The sequence below is a fragment of the Pavona decussata genome, unplaced genomic scaffold (assembly GCF_977016875.1).
Source record: "Pavona decussata unplaced genomic scaffold, jaPavDecu1.1 SCAFFOLD_376, whole genome shotgun sequence".
Lineage (NCBI taxonomy): Eukaryota > Metazoa > Cnidaria > Anthozoa > Scleractinia > Agariciidae > Pavona > Pavona decussata.
In genome coordinates this window covers 365,972-379,960 of record NW_028145751.1, presented here as the reverse complement: position 1 = coordinate 379,960, position 13,989 = coordinate 365,972, and the positions used below count along the sequence as shown (strand labels likewise).

General features: G+C 38.9%; 2 protein-coding genes and 2 non-coding genes across 4 annotated transcripts; 2 read left to right on the top strand and 2 right to left on the bottom strand.

Moving 5' to 3' along the window:
• Positions 1-1,092: 1,092 nt before the first annotated feature.
• On the bottom strand, positions 1,093-6,847 carry LOC146452207 (retinol dehydrogenase 8-like). The gene is made up of 3 exons (XM_085098094.1): positions 6,519-6,847; positions 3,346-3,619; positions 1,093-1,682 (listed from the first exon to the last, which is right to left on the bottom strand). Exons 1-3 carry the CDS (start codon positions 6,781-6,783, stop codon positions 1,328-1,330), a joined length of 894 nt encoding a protein of 297 aa, XP_084954220.1. The 5' UTR covers positions 6,784-6,847; the 3' UTR covers positions 1,093-1,327.
• Positions 3,173-3,245, top strand: Trnap-ggg (transfer RNA proline (anticodon GGG)). Its single transcript has one exon. It is a non-coding gene; the product is annotated as a tRNA-Pro (tRNA).
• A 1,333-nt stretch (positions 6,848-8,180) lies between the features above and the next one.
• Positions 8,181-13,935, bottom strand: LOC146452205 (retinol dehydrogenase 8-like). The gene is made up of 3 exons (XM_085098095.1): positions 13,607-13,935; positions 10,434-10,707; positions 8,181-8,770 (listed from the first exon to the last, which is right to left on the bottom strand). The coding sequence occupies exons 1-3, from the start codon at positions 13,869-13,871 to the stop codon at positions 8,416-8,418; spliced, it is 894 nt and encodes a 297-aa protein (XP_084954221.1). The 5' UTR covers positions 13,872-13,935; the 3' UTR covers positions 8,181-8,415.
• On the top strand, positions 10,261-10,333 carry Trnap-ggg (transfer RNA proline (anticodon GGG)). The gene has a single exon. It is a non-coding gene; the product is annotated as a tRNA-Pro (tRNA).
• Positions 13,936-13,989: the final 54 nt, after the last annotated feature.

The following is a 13,989-nucleotide window of genomic DNA, read 5'->3' as shown; positions in this document are numbered from 1 at the left end:
AAGCAAAATTAATTTAGTTATTGTCAATATTAAGAAATGTTGAGGTGACATTTCACCCATAAACAGATATTCACGAAAATAAATCGTTTTTTTTTTTTTTTTTTTTTTTTTTTGACACAACTAATTGAGAAACATCAGCAATGGGTTTGGCAAGGGTATTTAAATAACTTAGGAGAAAGTGTTGCCTTTGTAATGACATCTGCAAACGCCACACCGGGGACTACCTCCCCTACTTTTTTTTTTTAACAGTGTGTGGGTTCTTTTACGTCCCGCAGATTATTAGGAACAAGTGTTGTGAGAAGGGACCTACGGTTTATCGTGCTTATCCGTGAAGAGTTTCTACTGTTCACGGATAAGCACGATACACCGTAGGTCCCGTCTCACAACACTTGTTCCTAATAATCTGCGGGACGTAAAAGAACCCACACACTGTTCAAAAAAAAAGTAGGGGAGGTAGTCCCCGGTGTGGCGGTCTAAGCTTTGTGTATATGTTAATTTGCGCCATACAAATATTAATTATTATTAATTATTATTTATCACAACTACTTACCTTAGCATAATAGTCCTTCTGTTTATTGCAGACCACCTTTTACGTTAGACAAACTGGCTGATCAGTTTCAACCATTAGTACACATTATACGAAAGGCGAAGGAGGAGGCATGGTAAAAAAAATCTGACGTCGTAATGAGGTCAAGATTACCGAGGAGGATTCGTTGATAGAGAGGCCTGGGAGAGGTAAATAGTGGGCTGATTTAGCAACAGAACGGGAACGTCATTTGAGGACGTGAGAGCTTGCGGAATAGTCTGGACACGAGTCTATTTCGACTATATATGGGCATTCTTGATGAGCGCGCCGTTGTCCCAACTGACCTTCCCGTTCTGTTGCTAAATCAGCCTAATACTTGTGCGGAACTGCATATTGTTTTATTATATAGTCACCTGCTGTCACTATGAGTTGCCAACAAATTCAAGAAAAAGTTTTTCGTAAAAAAGAGCATTTTTACACACATGCTCCAAAGCGCATACTAAAATGGCTACCATTTGCTTCGGAAAAGTTAAAAACTGAAGACATAAATCAGTTGAAGCAGAGGCTGAGAGGGGAAAAAGACTGCTTGGCTCAAACGTGTTTATTGTCTTAGGACAGGAACCACATTTTAAGAAACAGTTGTCATAGTCAAAGTCATTGACATTGGCATAACCATACTCATAGTCATATTAATTCATGGGCAAATGGATCGTTTCTACATTGAATTGATCTTTCAACACCTTTCCATGCTTTAAAAAAGAAAAGAATCTATTATCGCAGGTTTAACTTGAACACATTTATTCAAAGTGTGTCTTCTTCTTTTTCTTCTTCATCGAGGAAAGCCTTTTTCACCATTTCCACCGAAGAATTCCCAGTTGGATCAGTAAGTTTTGCCTTCACTTCTTGCGGGTTATACTTCTCATTCGTCTGATAGCGTACATTAGGTTTCTCACTAAGGATAACGCTTTTCACAATTTCTGCGATCTCGTTTGAAGTTTGGATTGTGTTGAGGAAGCGCTGCTGCATCCTGCCGGCAAACCGTCCAAATAGTTCCTGAGTCTTTTGGTCAGCGGCTAACATATCAAAATTCCCAGCCCAGTTTCTGGAATTTTCCATCGCGGCTGTCTGTACTGGGCCTTCCTCGACCAATGTACACCTACATAGCAAAGAAAAACTATCACCCTGGTGAATTAAACGCTCAAATTTAAATCGATTTCGTGAGAAAATTTAAAAACAGGCAAATTGAAATGAAAGTACTTTTACCACTCTGAAGTTGTACTACGGTCATTTGAATTGTAATTTATTCCTAAACTTAAAGTTAGGGCGATCTTGTACACCATAGTAAACGGCGCCAGAGAGATAGCGTGGCCTCTTGGTCACAGGCAAATGGAAATGAGAGTATTCTTTTAACGTTCGAAGGTGTAATTTTGAATTGTAATTTATTCCTTAAGTAAATAGTTAGAGCGACCTTGTACAGCTAATAAACAGCACCAGGAAGACAGCGTAGCTGAGTGCTCATCGGCGCGCACTTGAAATTCAGAGGCCCCTTGTTCAACCGCGAACTGGTTAGCTTAGTTGGTTGAGCACCGGACTATCGTGCGGAAGGTTGGGGGTTCAAACCCCGTCCGGACCAACACTCTGGATCTTTAAATAACTTAAGAAAAAGTGTTGCCTTTGTAATGATATCTGCAAACGGTTAGACTTTCTAGTCTTCTCGGATAAGGACGATAAACCGTAGGTCTTGTCTCACAACACTTGTTCCTAATAATTTGTAGGACGTTAAAGAACCCAAACACTGTTCAAAAGGAGTAAGGGACGTAATCCCCGGCGTGGTGGTCTATCTCTATCTGTGATTTCATCTGTCTTTCTCGTTCATGCGTGGGTCGGGGACGGGGGGTTGAGCTCAAAATATGGACTGATAGCGGCTGCCTGCGGTTGCTTCACATGCTGACGTCGGACCTCACGCTACAGAAGCTAGAATTGTAAATCGCCATGAGACCATGTAAAAATGTGCACGTGGTGTATTAATTCATAACCATAACCAAGTCCTTTCTCTCACTAAAAACAACTTCAATACATTCTTCAATTCTTCAGCTCGCTTGTAAATTGAGCCAAATGGTCAGCTTCCCAACCTTGGGATTTTAAACGTGTTGCATCAGGTCTGTTTTACTTCTTTTAGTGATTTGCAGTGCCCTCAATTTGTACTGCAGTGTACGTTCAACCCTTGACCCAAACGATACATTCATTGATTTATATTTCTTTTTTTCTTTTCTTTTTTGATATTTTAAATTTTATTTTCACAACAGAAACGTACTACACTTAAGGGTTTAATGCACAGACTACAACATTAATCCCTTCACAGCACGATAATTTAAAACAGCACCACAGAAATACACTCTTTATTCTTTTCTGGTGGTATTGTTCTTTTTATTTGGTTTCAAATTTGTCATAGCTTTCACAAGTAAGAAAATTTTGTTGACAGGCTTTCTTTTTGCAACTGCTTAAGTTGCGGAAATAACTGCGGGGGTCTTTCTTCTATTTAATTGTTCATCCGCAGTTTAAATATATGTTTCATATATTTTCGGCATTAATTTATTCATCCTTCACGGGTATATTACGAACTCACAAAATGACCAGCTCCCAGTTGGTTTGATAGCTCAGTTGGTAGAGCACTGCACCGGGATTGCCGAGGTCATGAGTTTGAATCCCGTTCAAGCCTGAATATGGTTTTCAGGCTTTCTTTTTGCAACTGCTTAAGTTACGTTAATAACTGCGCGGGTCTTTGTTCTCAGTTATAAAGTAAGAAAAATGACCATTACCTGATATTAAAATGCAGCAATGTTGGAGCTATAGCTTCAGTGAGTCCCTCCAAGGCGAACTTCGTTGAGCAATACAGTGCATTGAAAGGTGCTCCAACAATCCCAAGATGGCTGCTGTTGTTGATGATATGACCGCTTTGCTTTGCTTTCATACTTGGCAACACAGCTTGAATAAGCCTCAGGGCGCCAAAGTAGTTCACCTCGAACAGGTCTTTTGCCATGTTGATAGGTGTGCACTCCAATACAGAAAATACCCCGATCCCAGCATTGTTAACTGTTGGATGAAAGTAAACTTACAATCATTCCTCCATCCATCCCTCCGTTTCGTTCGTTTCTTCATTCATTTCGTCACAGTTCCATATTAAGTCAATACTGCACACAACATATTTTGTTATGACTGCACCGATTGTTGGCCTGTAGTGTACCTGTCTGACGGTTTAAGCAAGGCAGATTACTAGCAATCCGAGTTCTGAATAGTATTAATTTTGGTGCTAATTTCGGATAATAGTTATGTACAACGAGAAGATATGATGTTCTTAAAACAAATATATACCCGACAAACGAAGCTTCGAGGGCATATATGCTAGTTTTAATTAGGTAAATAAAAAACTAATAGTCTCCAGACTATTAGGCTGACATTGGATAAAGTCAGTGCTTTGTCGATGGGTACGTTCCCTTGGGATGATCCAGATCAGGATCAATGATCCAAGATCACTCGGATCATGGTCAATCATCGTGTCACCATTTTACAATGAACGCTTTTCAGTGCAGTATTTCAAGGAGGTGTGGTGTTGGTTTTTAATAATGAATTCCGAATGAATGGCCTTGATATGATATGATATGATATGATATGATATGATATGATATGATATGATATGATATGATATGATATGATATGATATGATATGATATGATATGATATGATATGATGATATGATATGACATGATATGATATATGATATGATATGATATCATATGTAATATGATATGATATGGTATGATATGATATGATATGATATGATGTGATGTGATGTGATGTGATGTGATGTGATGTGATGTGATGTGATGTGATGTGATGTGATGTGATGTGATGTGATGTGATGTGATGTGATGTGATATGATATGATATGATATGATATGATATGATATGATATGATAATCTTTATTTATCCACGGTACAATTTAAATAAAAAAGCTGCTTTCCACGAATGCCGTGCCTTACAGTTCTTTGAGTAATCGTTTAAATTGCCCAAGGGACTCTGCTTCCCTTAAGTTACAAGGAAGACTGTTCCAGAGAATGGCGCCACTATAGCTGAAGCTGTTTTTGTAACAGTTTGTGCGCGGTAATAGAACGTTGAGTTTATTTTCAGAGTCTCTTAGGTTATATGCCACTTCTTGCCTTTCAAATTTAGAACTAGGATAGTTTAAAGCCAACCCGTGCAGAGACCTGTAAACCATCGTAGCTCTTTGAAATTGTTGCTGGCAAGCTAGGTTTTTCCACCCTAGAAGTTTGAAAAGGTGACCGGCATCTACGTCATAGCTTGAGTAGGTCAAAACACGGGCTGCTCTGTTTTGTAGCTTTTGAACCTTATTACGTAAGGTTATCCCACAGTTTCCCCAAACAATGTTGCAATAATCAAAGTAGGGCTGTATTAAAGCTTGATATATTAGTTGTAAGGTCGCCTGAGGGACAAGGTGCCTTATTTGTTTTATGGCGCCAATACCAGAAGCGACTTTCTTTGTTACTTTCTCGATATATATGGCCACTCCAATCAAGTCTGTCATCGATGGTCACTCCAAGTGATTTTGCAGTAGTGACCTGGCTAACTTGAAAATCATTAATTGCAAATGTCGGGGACTCTGTGAGAGTACTTAGCCTCTGCCTAGACCTAAGCCAGCGATATTTTATGCTCGTCCTGTCCGATAACATTCCACAATGTATCTTACTGTGAAGTGATTAAAATAAAAGCGTTAAACAGCCACCAACTATTGTGCCCGCTTTGTATGTCAAAATAAATGCTCGTGTCCTAGATCTACGTTCTACAAATGTCAAGAAAGATCAGATTTTAAACTAAGGAAAATAAATATGTCTGAACGAGGAGGAAAATTTGCCCAGGAAAGATCAAAGCGACTCTGTTTAACAGCTTAAGCAAGGTAAGATTGGCTAAGAATAACCGATTTGAATTGTAATGAGCATTCAGAGAACAGAGAAACAAAAATAAACTGGAATTTAGCGTTGACCCGTAGCATTTCTTTAACGGTTGATGTGTTTACAGTTTTTTGCATGCGAACTAACGCAATCATATGAAAAAAATTACCACCTGAGTTACCTATCCCCTTCCGAATAATCCATAAACAACGAATTAAATTAAACAGGCTTGGGTCATAGCGAGCGAAGGCAAAAAAGTATTCTGATTCATTGACATGCGGAGAACCGTGAACCCCTCCCTTTAAGAGTGTAATTTGCCTAGTCATTTAATTGGTTTATTTGCTGAATTATACAGAATTTTGAAAACAGATCAGCTTAGGAAAAGTTAAACGTATGGCAAGAGTATATTATTTTGCGTGAAGCTTAGATAGAATTGTGGAAGATTGAAATGGAGTATCACCGAATATCGTGCGCTCAATGTGGCCGTAACGGATATTATGCTTAGTGTGAGATATCAGCTTCGTGTCAGAGGAGGCGAATTAATTAAGTAAGTTACTTAATTAATTCACCTCCTCTGACACGAAGCTGATATCTCACACTGGCTCATTGCTTTTGCCGTGATTGAGAGACAAAGTTTCTTTTGTGTTATTCTCCTTCACAAATAAATAGAAACCTATTAGTACATAAATCATTTAATAGACACTGTAGCTTGTTGAAACAAGCTGTACGGTCTTGTCTGGTGATGAAAAAGACTAAATTTTCTGGTGATTGATGCATGAACTTTGGTACAATAATAACTATGTTAATTAATGTATCAAAAATAGTTCTGTCATCGTTAAGATATTGTTTGAGTGTTCATTGTGTAACTGAACAAGAGATCCACTGGCAGCATGTAGGAAAACAAGACATTTAATCTAATTAACATGCTAGGAGACAAGAAAAAGGGACATATTGATTTCATGGAATGATCGAGATGCCGATACATGGGGGATAAAACTATTCCCAAAAAATACTATGTACTTACACAATATGTCAATTCTTCCTTCAGTATCAAGCACTTCCTGCACTGCGTTTTTGACTGACTCATCACTGCTCACATCCATCTGCTTGATAATCAATGTGTCTCCAAGATATTCCTTTCCTTCTTCCTCCAGTTGTCCTTTCTTCGCCAGATTTCTCATGGTGGCGTAAACCTTGAAGCGTTTCTCAGCATCTTTAGCGAGAAGCACAGCAGTAGCGAGTCCGATGCCGCTAGAGCAACCGGAGATCAACACGATTTTAGGAGACATGTTTCGAGCAGTGGCCTCAATGAGAAATAAAGCCGAGTCACGATTGCATGGTAAGAAATAAGGGAAAAGTGGGCGTGGTCCACATCAAGATCCTGTCAATCATCTTTTCACAGGTTCGTTACGCGATTGGCTGCTGATAATCAGAGATGTCATGACTAGATCGCGAAGGCGAACAAAGACTGAGTGTAACTAATGTGCGAGCTTGAATGAAATAAATTGGAAAAAGCCGCTTTTTGTACTGAGTGTTGTCGCAAGTCCTCTTGTAATTGCCTGTAGCTCTTGAAACGACACATTTCCCCTTCGTAAAGCAAAATTAATTTAGTTATTGTCAATATTAAGAAATGTTGAGGTGACATTTCACCCATAAACAGATATTCACGAAAATAAATCGTTTTTTTTTTTTTTTTTTTTTTTTTTTGACACAACTAATTGAGAAACATCAGCAATGGGTTTGGCAAGGGTATTTAAATAACTTAGGAGAAAGTGTTGCCTTTGTAATGACATCTGCAAACGCCACACCGGGGACTACCTCCCCTACTTTTTTTTTTTAACAGTGTGTGGGTTCTTTTACGTCCCGCAGATTATTAGGAACAAGTGTTGTGAGAAGGGACCTACGGTTTATCGTGCTTATCCGTGAAGAGTTTCTACTGTTCACGGATAAGCACGATACACCGTAGGTCCCGTCTCACAACACTTGTTCCTAATAATCTGCGGGACGTAAAAGAACCCACACACTGTTCAAAAAAAAAGTAGGGGAGGTAGTCCCCGGTGTGGCGGTCTAAGCTTTGTGTATATGTTAATTTGCGCCATACAAATATTAATTATTATTAATTATTATTTATCACAACTACTTACCTTAGCATAATAGTCCTTCTGTTTATTGCAGACCACCTTTTACGTTAGACAAACTGGCTGATCAGTTTCAACCATTAGTACACATTATACGAAAGGCGAAGGAGGAGGCATGGTAAAAAAAATCTGACGTCGTAATGAGGTCAAGATTACCGAGGAGGATTCGTTGATAGAGAGGCCTGGGAGAGGTAAATAGTGGGCTGATTTAGCAACAGAACGGGAACGTCATTTGAGGACGTGAGAGCTTGCGGAATAGTCTGGACACGAGTCTATTTCGACTATATATGGGCATTCTTGATGAGCGCGCCGTTGTCCCAACTGACCTTCCCGTTCTGTTGCTAAATCAGCCTAATACTTGTGCGGAACTGCATATTGTTTTATTATATAGTCACCTGCTGTCACTATGAGTTGCCAACAAATTCAAGAAAAAGTTTTTCGTAAAAAAGAGCATTTTTACACACATGCTCCAAAGCGCATACTAAAATGGCTACCATTTGCTTCGGAAAAGTTAAAAACTGAAGACATAAATCAGTTGAAGCAGAGGCTGAGAGGGGAAAAAGACTGCTTGGCTCAAACGTGTTTATTGTCTTAGGACAGGAACCACATTTTAAGAAACAGTTGTCATAGTCAAAGTCATTGACATTGGCATAACCATACTCATAGTCATATTAATTCATGGGCAAATGGATCGTTTCTACATTGAATTGATCTTTCAACACCTTTCCATGCTTTAAAAAAGAAAAGAATCTATTATCGCAGGTTTAACTTGAACACATTTATTCAAAGTGTGTCTTCTTCTTTTTCTTCTTCATCGAGGAAAGCCTTTTTCACCATTTCCACCGAAGAATTCCCAGTTGGATCAGTAAGTTTTGCCTTCACTTCTTGCGGGTTATACTTCTCATTCGTCTGATAGCGTACATTAGGTTTCTCACTAAGGATAACGCTTTTCACAATTTCTGCGATCTCGTTTGAAGTTTGGATTGTGTTGAGGAAGCGCTGCTGCATCCTGCCGGCAAACCGTCCAAATAGTTCCTGAGTCTTTTGGTCAGCGGCTAACATATCAAAATTCCCAGCCCAGTTTCTGGAATTTTCCATCGCGGCTGTCTGTACTGGGCCTTCCTCGACCAATGTACACCTACATAGCAAAGAAAAACTATCACCCTGGTGAATTAAACGCTCAAATTTAAATCGATTTCGTGAGAAAATTTAAAAACAGGCAAATTGAAATGAAAGTACTTTTACCACTCTGAAGTTGTACTACGGTCATTTGAATTGTAATTTATTCCTAAACTTAAAGTTAGGGCGATCTTGTACACCATAGTAAACGGCGCCAGAGAGATAGCGTGGCCTCTTGGTCACAGGCAAATGGAAATGAGAGTATTCTTTTAACGTTCGAAGGTGTAATTTTGAATTGTAATTTATTCCTTAAGTAAATAGTTAGAGCGACCTTGTACAGCTAATAAACAGCACCAGGAAGACAGCGTAGCTGAGTGCTCATCGGCGCGCACTTGAAATTCAGAGGCCCCTTGTTCAACCGCGAACTGGTTAGCTTAGTTGGTTGAGCACCGGACTATCGTGCGGAAGGTTGGGGGTTCAAACCCCGTCCGGACCAACACTCTGGATCTTTAAATAACTTAAGAAAAAGTGTTGCCTTTGTAATGATATCTGCAAACGGTTAGACTTTCTAGTCTTCTCGGATAAGGACGATAAACCGTAGGTCTTGTCTCACAACACTTGTTCCTAATAATTTGTAGGACGTTAAAGAACCCAAACACTGTTCAAAAGGAGTAAGGGACGTAATCCCCGGCGTGGTGGTCTATCTCTATCTGTGATTTCATCTGTCTTTCTCGTTCATGCGTGGGTCGGGGACGGGGGGTTGAGCTCAAAATATGGACTGATAGCGGCTGCCTGCGGTTGCTTCACATGCTGACGTCGGACCTCACGCTACAGAAGCTAGAATTGTAAATCGCCATGAGACCATGTAAAAATGTGCACGTGGTGTATTAATTCATAACCATAACCAAGTCCTTTCTCTCACTAAAAACAACTTCAATACATTCTTCAATTCTTCAGCTCGCTTGTAAATTGAGCCAAATGGTCAGCTTCCCAACCTTGGGATTTTAAACGTGTTGCATCAGGTCTGTTTTACTTCTTTTAGTGATTTGCAGTGCCCTCAATTTGTACTGCAGTGTACGTTCAACCCTTGACCCAAACGATACATTCATTGATTTATATTTCTTTTTTTCTTTTCTTTTTTGATATTTTAAATTTTATTTTCACAACAGAAACGTACTACACTTAAGGGTTTAATGCACAGACTACAACATTAATCCCTTCACAGCACGATAATTTAAAACAGCACCACAGAAATACACTCTTTATTCTTTTCTGGTGGTATTGTTCTTTTTATTTGGTTTCAAATTTGTCATAGCTTTCACAAGTAAGAAAATTTTGTTGACAGGCTTTCTTTTTGCAACTGCTTAAGTTGCGGAAATAACTGCGGGGGTCTTTCTTCTATTTAATTGTTCATCCGCAGTTTAAATATATGTTTCATATATTTTCGGCATTAATTTATTCATCCTTCACGGGTATATTACGAACTCACAAAATGACCAGCTCCCAGTTGGTTTGATAGCTCAGTTGGTAGAGCACTGCACCGGGATTGCCGAGGTCATGAGTTTGAATCCCGTTCAAGCCTGAATATGGTTTTCAGGCTTTCTTTTTGCAACTGCTTAAGTTACGTTAATAACTGCGCGGGTCTTTGTTCTCAGTTATAAAGTAAGAAAAATGACCATTACCTGATATTAAAATGCAGCAATGTTGGAGCTATAGCTTCAGTGAGTCCCTCCAAGGCGAACTTCGTTGAGCAATACAGTGCATTGAAAGGTGCTCCAACAATCCCAAGATGGCTGCTGTTGTTGATGATATGACCGCTTTGCTTTGCTTTCATACTTGGCAACACAGCTTGAATAAGCCTCAGGGCGCCAAAGTAGTTCACCTCGAACAGGTCTTTTGCCATGTTGATAGGTGTGCACTCCAATACAGAAAATACCCCGATCCCAGCATTGTTAACTGTTGGATGAAAGTAAACTTACAATCATTCCTCCATCCATCCCTCCGTTTCGTTCGTTTCTTCATTCATTTCGTCACAGTTCCATATTAAGTCAATACTGCACACAACATATTTTGTTATGACTGCACCGATTGTTGGCCTGTAGTGTACCTGTCTGACGGTTTAAGCAAGGCAGATTACTAGCAATCCGAGTTCTGAATAGTATTAATTTTGGTGCTAATTTCGGATAATAGTTATGTACAACGAGAAGATATGATGTTCTTAAAACAAATATATACCCGACAAACGAAGCTTCGAGGGCATATATGCTAGTTTTAATTAGGTAAATAAAAAACTAATAGTCTCCAGACTATTAGGCTGACATTGGATAAAGTCAGTGCTTTGTCGATGGGTACGTTCCCTTGGGATGATCCAGATCAGGATCAATGATCCAAGATCACTCGGATCATGGTCAATCATCGTGTCACCATTTTACAATGAACGCTTTTCAGTGCAGTATTTCAAGGAGGTGTGGTGTTGGTTTTTAATAATGAATTCCGAATGAATGGCCTTGATATGATATGATATGATATGATATGATATGATATGATATGATATGATATGATATGATATGATATGATATGATATGATATGATATGATATGATATGATATGATGATATGATATGACATGATATGATATATGATATGATATGATATCATATGTAATATGATATGATATGGTATGATATGATATGATATGATATGATGTGATGTGATGTGATGTGATGTGATGTGATGTGATGTGATGTGATGTGATGTGATGTGATGTGATGTGATGTGATGTGATGTGATGTGATGTGATATGATATGATATGATATGATATGATATGATATGATATGATAATCTTTATTTATCCACGGTACAATTTAAATAAAAAAGCTGCTTTCCACGAATGCCGTGCCTTACAGTTCTTTGAGTAATCGTTTAAATTGCCCAAGGGACTCTGCTTCCCTTAAGTTACAAGGAAGACTGTTCCAGAGAATGGCGCCACTATAGCTGAAGCTGTTTTTGTAACAGTTTGTGCGCGGTAATAGAACGTTGAGTTTATTTTCAGAGTCTCTTAGGTTATATGCCACTTCTTGCCTTTCAAATTTAGAACTAGGATAGTTTAAAGCCAACCCGTGCAGAGACCTGTAAACCATCGTAGCTCTTTGAAATTGTTGCTGGCAAGCTAGGTTTTTCCACCCTAGAAGTTTGAAAAGGTGACCGGCATCTACGTCATAGCTTGAGTAGGTCAAAACACGGGCTGCTCTGTTTTGTAGCTTTTGAACCTTATTACGTAAGGTTATCCCACAGTTTCCCCAAACAATGTTGCAATAATCAAAGTAGGGCTGTATTAAAGCTTGATATATTAGTTGTAAGGTCGCCTGAGGGACAAGGTGCCTTATTTGTTTTATGGCGCCAATACCAGAAGCGACTTTCTTTGTTACTTTCTCGATATATATGGCCACTCCAATCAAGTCTGTCATCGATGGTCACTCCAAGTGATTTTGCAGTAGTGACCTGGCTAACTTGAAAATCATTAATTGCAAATGTCGGGGACTCTGTGAGAGTACTTAGCCTCTGCCTAGACCTAAGCCAGCGATATTTTATGCTCGTCCTGTCCGATAACATTCCACAATGTATCTTACTGTGAAGTGATTAAAATAAAAGCGTTAAACAGCCACCAACTATTGTGCCCGCTTTGTATGTCAAAATAAATGCTCGTGTCCTAGATCTACGTTCTACAAATGTCAAGAAAGATCAGATTTTAAACTAAGGAAAATAAATATGTCTGAACGAGGAGGAAAATTTGCCCAGGAAAGATCAAAGCGACTCTGTTTAACAGCTTAAGCAAGGTAAGATTGGCTAAGAATAACCGATTTGAATTGTAATGAGCATTCAGAGAACAGAGAAACAAAAATAAACTGGAATTTAGCGTTGACCCGTAGCATTTCTTTAACGGTTGATGTGTTTACAGTTTTTTGCATGCGAACTAACGCAATCATATGAAAAAAATTACCACCTGAGTTACCTATCCCCTTCCGAATAATCCATAAACAACGAATTAAATTAAACAGGCTTGGGTCATAGCGAGCGAAGGCAAAAAAGTATTCTGATTCATTGACATGCGGAGAACCGTGAACCCCTCCCTTTAAGAGTGTAATTTGCCTAGTCATTTAATTGGTTTATTTGCTGAATTATACAGAATTTTGAAAACAGATCAGCTTAGGAAAAGTTAAACGTATGGCAAGAGTATATTATTTTGCGTGAAGCTTAGATAGAATTGTGGAAGATTGAAATGGAGTATCACCGAATATCGTGCGCTCAATGTGGCCGTAACGGATATTATGCTTAGTGTGAGATATCAGCTTCGTGTCAGAGGAGGCGAATTAATTAAGTAAGTTACTTAATTAATTCACCTCCTCTGACACGAAGCTGATATCTCACACTGGCTCATTGCTTTTGCCGTGATTGAGAGACAAAGTTTCTTTTGTGTTATTCTCCTTCACAAATAAATAGAAACCTATTAGTACATAAATCATTTAATAGACACTGTAGCTTGTTGAAACAAGCTGTACGGTCTTGTCTGGTGATGAAAAAGACTAAATTTTCTGGTGATTGATGCATGAACTTTGGTACAATAATAACTATGTTAATTAATGTATCAAAAATAGTTCTGTCATCGTTAAGATATTGTTTGAGTGTTCATTGTGTAACTGAACAAGAGATCCACTGGCAGCATGTAGGAAAACAAGACATTTAATCTAATTAACATGCTAGGAGACAAGAAAAAGGGACATATTGATTTCATGGAATGATCGAGATGCCGATACATGGGGGATAAAACTATTCCCAAAAAATACTATGTACTTACACAATATGTCAATTCTTCCTTCAGTATCAAGCACTTCCTGCACTGCGTTTTTGACTGACTCATCACTGCTCACATCCATCTGCTTGATAATCAATGTGTCTCCAAGATATTCCTTTCCTTCTTCCTCCAGTTGTCCTTTCTTCGCCAGATTTCTCATGGTGGCGTAAACCTTGAAGCGTTTCTCAGCATCTTTAGCGAGAAGCACAGCAGTAGCGAGTCCGATGCCGCTAGAGCAACCGGAGATCAACACGATTTTAGGAGACATGTTTCGAGCAGTGGCCTCAATGAGAAATAAAGCCGAGTCACGATTGCATGGTAAGAAATAAGGGAAAAGTGGGCGTGGTCCACATCAAGATCCTGTCAATCATCTTTTCACAGGTTCG